Source organism: Echinops telfairi, unplaced genomic scaffold (genome assembly GCF_000313985.2).
Source record: "Echinops telfairi isolate 266 unplaced genomic scaffold, ASM31398v2 ScPeMD7_7458;HRSCAF=8496, whole genome shotgun sequence".
Classification (NCBI taxonomy): Eukaryota; Metazoa; Chordata; class Mammalia; order Afrosoricida; family Tenrecidae; genus Echinops; species Echinops telfairi.
In genome coordinates, this window is record NW_022111358.1 from 33,094,375 (window position 1) to 33,099,542 (window position 5,168).

General features: G+C 62.4%; 1 protein-coding gene across 1 annotated transcript; it reads left to right on the forward strand.

Annotated features, from left to right (window-relative positions):
- The first annotated feature begins 318 nt into the window (after positions 1–318).
- Positions 319–2,421, forward strand: SPPL2C (signal peptide peptidase like 2C). The gene is made up of 2 exons (XM_004707244.1): positions 319–1,928; positions 1,962–2,421. The coding sequence occupies exons 1-2, from the start codon at positions 319–321 to the stop codon at positions 2,419–2,421; spliced, it is 2,070 nt and encodes a 689-aa protein (XP_004707301.1).
- The last annotated feature ends 2,747 nt before the right edge of the window (positions 2,422–5,168 follow it).

Consider the following 5,168-nt stretch of genomic DNA (forward strand, 5'->3'; position numbering starts at 1 on the left):
CCCCCAGTGATAAGCAATAAAAGTGGGACCAGATCTCTGTTCAGGGTCGCTTGTTTCAAACTACCTGGACCCAGAAAAAGAGACGGGACTCAGATGTCTTCTCTCCTCAGAGGCCAGGATGGGGACAGGACCCTACGATCAGGGGCAGGGTCCTGGGCTAAGGAGAGACATAGCTTTATGATGGGGTAGGTGTGGTCCTGGTTTCCAAGACAGGAGGCCAAGCTGCTCTGTGACAAGGAGCCACACCCACCCACTGGCAGGAGGGACGGGCCGAGCGGCCACAGCGGGCAGGGACGCAATAGTAGGTGGCTGTGGAGGATGGCATGTTTGGGGTTCCTTCTCCCCGTGGGCCTCTTCCTCCTCTTCCTCCTCAGCGCTGTGGCCCGGGGGGAGTATGCTGTGGTCCATGTAGTGTCGGAGAGCTGGAGCAAGGAGTACTGTGTCCTGTTCAGCTCCGAGTACGTCACCCTGCCACGGGACCTGCACCACGCCCCACTCCTGCCCCTGCACGACAGCACCAGGACACCTTGGTGCCCGGACAAGGGCGCCTTCCACCAGGTGCAGCCCAGCTTCCCCAGCCAGCAGCCGCTCCGCCACGCCATCGCCATGGTCAGGAGGGGCAACTGCAGCTTCTACGCCAAGGGCCGGCTGGCTCAGGGCCGAGGGGCCCACGGGCTGCTCATCGTCAGCCAAGCCAGCAGCCAGCAGTGCTCAGATGCCTCGCCGGCCTCCAGGGACCCTCCCAAGCCCCTGCCACAGCTCACCATCCCCGTCGCCCAGCTCCAGTACACCGACATGCTGGACATCCTCAGCCACACCCATGGCGGCTCCATCCGAGTGGCCTTGTACGCGCCCCCTGAGCCCACCCTGGACTACAACATGGTAGTCATCTTCATCCTGGCTGTGGGCACTGTGGCTGTGGGTGGCTACTGGGCCGGCCTGACTGAGGCTGACCGGCTGCGACGGCGGCGGCGACGGGCCCGAGGAGGAGGAGGAGGGTGGCCAGGCGGTCGTCACCGGCGAGCAGTGGTGGCCGCTAAAGGAAAGGGGGAGGAAGATGAGGACACCCCCGTGGACTTCACGCCGGCCATTATGGGTGCAGTGGTCGTCCTGTCCTGCTTCATCATGCTGCTGCTCTACTGCTTCTACGACCGCTCCGTCTACATCGTCATCGGGATCTTCGGTCTGGGCTCGGGCACCGGCCTCTACAGCTGCCTGGCCCCGCTGGTGCGCCGCTTGCCCCAGCAGCACCGTCAGTGGTCCCTGGCCGGCTGCCGGGGCTGTCTGTCGCTGCCCATGTTGCTGCTGGCCGCCCTGTGCACCGTGGTGACTGTCCTCTGGGTGGCCTACCGCAATGAGGACAGCTGGGCATGGCTCCTGCAGGACATGCTGGGGGTGGCCTATTGCCTTTTTGTCCTCCGGCGGGTGCGAATGCCCACGTTCAAGAACTGCGCCTCCTTCCTGCTGGCCCTGCTGGCCTTTGACGTCTTCTTTGTCTTCGTCACCCCCGTCCTCACCCGCAGTGGTGAGAGCGTGATGGTGGAGGTGGCCATGGGCCCAGCAGAGTCCTCCAGCCATGAGAGGCTGCCCATGGTGTTCAGGGTGCCCAGGATCAGCTTCTCGGCCAAGAGGCTGTGCAGACAGCCCTTCTCCATCCTCGGTTTTGGGGACATCATGGTCCCTGGCTTCCTAGTGGCATACTGTCACCGCTTTGACGTCCAAGTCTGCTCGCACCAGATCTACTTCATGGCCTGTACCTTGGCCTATGCCCTGGGCCTGCTGGTCACGTTCATGGCCATGATCTTCATGCAGATGGGCCAACCCGCCCTGCTCTACCTCGTCTCCAGCACCCTGCTCACCAGCCTGGCCGTGGCTGCCTGCCGCCAAGAGCTCAGGCTCTTCTGGACGGGCCAGGCCAGGGCCAAGATGCCGGCCAGGGCCAAGATGCCTGCTTGGCCCAGGGCTGGACTCCACCAGGCCCCTGCGGCTGACCCCAAGCAGAATCGGGAGAATGCAACCAATGTCCTGATAGCCAGTGAGTTCACAGAGGCCACCGAGCCAGCGGCCTGGGACTTAGACAGCAAATTTGGGGAGGAATCCCCTGAGCGGCTCACTCTCTCTGAAGAGGAGACTCCCAGGGCAGACGGCCCCAGCGACAGCTCCGAGGGCTGGAGCGATGCCAACCTGGACCCTGAGGAGCTGCCCGTGGTCTCCCCTGGGGTCTCGGAGGAGCTGGTGCCCGTGATGCCGGTGGCCATGCTGATCCCCCTGGTGCCCCTGATGCCACCCCCCTCAGAGCTGGGCCCCTTCCACGCCCAGGCCCAGGCCCAGGCCCATGAGGCCAGCCTGCCCTGGACGGGGCTCCACAAGAGGAAGGGGCTCAAGGTCAAGAAAAGCATGTCGGCCCAGGCTCCCCTATGAGCCCTCACCACTACATGTGGCAGCGACAGGCGATGGACCAGGGCATTAAAGAGATTCCATATCCAGCCCGCCCAGCCGCCTCCTTTGGTAGGGCATAAGGAAGCAGCAGTCACATCCCCCCCACCTCCCCAGGGCTCCGAGCTCACCCCACCTCCAGAGTGGAATCCCGGGGTGGTGTGAATGGTTAAGTGCTTGACTACTGCCCGAAAGGTGGGCAGTTCAAACCACCCAGGACTGCATGGTCACAGCCTGGAAAACTCTCTCAGTTGGAGAAGGCACGATGGGAACTATCAACAACCACCCCCAAATAGGGCAGAGGGGAAAACTGAGCTTCAGAGAGGGCTCATGACCGCATGGGCCCACTCAGAAACATCGGGGTTTGCTCCAGGGCCCACTGGGAAGCCGCTTCCCCCCTGACCTGTCAGCCTAGTCCCCCTCCCCACCTAGCCAGGGTCACAGCCTCCATCTTCCCCCTGCCACCCCTGTCCAGACTCTGGGTCCACCTCTCACCCAGGATCTCCCTTCTCTTTGCACATGGCATTCCCTTTCTTTGGCCGGCATGCCCTCCCCACCCCAGACAGAATGTCTGCCTGCACCCATCCCAGCCTGCACCCCACCCACCCGCCCGGCTCACCAGAACAGCCCTTAGCCTCTGTCCGGTATCTGCTAACCCTCTGTGCTTAAGGCTTCTAAGACCCCAGCCCCCAGCCCAGCGGGTCCCCTCGACAGATACTGAGTGTGCACCCACTGGGTGGGCCCTATGGGCAACAGCTGTCCCGCTAGAGGAGGGGCAGGGGCAGAGAACAGGTGAGAAACAATCCCAGAATCTTCTCCCCGCTCCCAGTCCCAGCGCTCATGTCTTCCTTACTGATCCTGAACGATGGGCACGCCTCTTCACCCCGTGGGCCTCTGTAGGCTCGTCGGTAAGATGGGACTTAGGGTACCCCAAGAGACAGGGCATGGACAAGATGAGTTTTGGGGTGGGGGCTGTGATTTCGTTTTTAGCCATCGGATGTAGGTCATGTTGCTTAAGCACAGTAGACAAATGCTTCCTTGAGGAGTCGGTGTGGGAGTTGACGGCCTTGTACCCCCAGAATCTGCGGGGTACACTGGCCAGGTCTCTAGATCCAAGCTGGACTCCACCATTAGCCTGTTGTCAGTGCCACTGAGCCAGGACCTTCTCAGGACCTCATCTGGAAAATGGGATCATCACAGGACTTTGTACCCCTGTCCAGCGCTGTAGTCTCGGAAACCCTCGGGAGTCGCTCTACCCTGTGCCAGAGGGCTGCTGGGCATCAGCGTCGACTCCATGGTGGTGAGTGAGCCCAGAGGGACAGAAGGGACAGAGCACTTGGTATGCATAGGCTGCTGTAAGGAAGCCTGGAGTCCCTGGGGGGCACAGGCGAGCTAAGCACCAGACAACTAGCCTGAAAGTGGGCAGTTCGAACCCCCTGAGGCACCGCAGAAGAGGCGCCTGGTGAAGCCTGGAGAATGCTGCGGGGACAGTTCTGCGCTGGACACATGGGCCTACTGTGGCCACTCATTACGATAACAGAGGAAGACCTTTGGGACTGTTGATATCCAGCTCCGAGGAGGCTTCAAGGTCGGACCCCAAGACCAGAATCCAGCACGGACACCCCCTCGCCCCATCTCAAGTCCTCCCACTCGCTGGTCCCTGACACTTTCCTTCTGCTGCTCCTGTGTCCTGCCCCCCTGCCCCCACCTCCCCCAGCCCCGGGCATTCAGCCTGGCTCCCAGACTCAGCTCAGGACTCCCTTCTTTGGGGAACCCTTTTCTTTGGTGCTCCTGCCTCAGCCGCACCCTCCATGCACCCTCTCGGGGCTCTTTCTTGTCCCATTGAGTCGAGTGACAGCTTCAGGAGGGTAGGGACCGTGTCTGTCTGGTTTGGCGTGCAGTCGCAGGCAGAGAGCAAGGCCCTTCTGCTGTAGGAACTCGATTAATGTTTGCTGGTGCGTGTGTGCGTGTGTGCGTGTGTGCGTGCCCATGTGCATGCACGCATGATCCAGCCTGCACTTCAGGGGAAAGGGGGACCATGAGGGAAGGCCCACTGCCCAGGCCACCTCACTGGGCTCAGGCAGGGCCTTGATCAGTGTAGACATGAGACTCGGGGCTCTGGTCAGTCCTGGGGGCAAGGGGGCCGGAGGGGGATGGGCATCTCACGGCCTCACTAGCTGGAGAAGGAGTGCAGGCCCCTCAGCGCACAGCCTCTGCGCGCTCTGCTGGACCGAGGCCGAGGGAGGAGCCTGGCCGGGACCCTGGCAGCCCTCCCACAGGAGTCAGAGCCATCTGGCCTGGACAGAGGGGCCTCCACAGGCCCTGGCTCACCCCCAGCCCAGGAGGCCTCCCTGCTGCTGGCCTGCGTCACCGGGCCTGACGGGGGTGGCTCTAGGCCTCAGCCATGCCAAGACCTAGGACTGAGCAGAGTGGAAGGCTCTGGGCTCCCTAGACCCTTGGCTAGCAGGTCAGGGTAAGGGGAGTTCTCTGTCCCAGGAACGGCAGTCACTGGTTCTGAAGATGCTGTGCAAAGATTCCAGTGCTGGGTCAACCTCTTGGATAGAGGGAGAAGTGGGAGGACCCGTGAGAGGACTGGGCTGCCTTGAAGCCCAGCTGCTGGGTCGGTGGGGTGGGGGCAGAATACCGGGGCAGGTCCTGAGGCCAGGCGTGGGGTGGACAGTGCCTATTTGTGGTGGCTATCAGGCGCTCTACCTGGACTCCCTCCGTCCACC

Excerpts from the sequence above, each read along its gene's own strand:
- SPPL2C (XM_004707244.1), top strand. The coding sequence starts at position 319 with ATGGCATGTTTGGGGTTCCTTCTCCCCGTGGGCCTCTTCCTCCTCTTC. Across the intron at positions 1,929-1,961 it reads GGCCAGGCCAGGGCCAAGAT|GGCTGGACTCCACCAGGCCC; the intron begins GCCGGCCAGGGC and ends TGCTTGGCCCAG.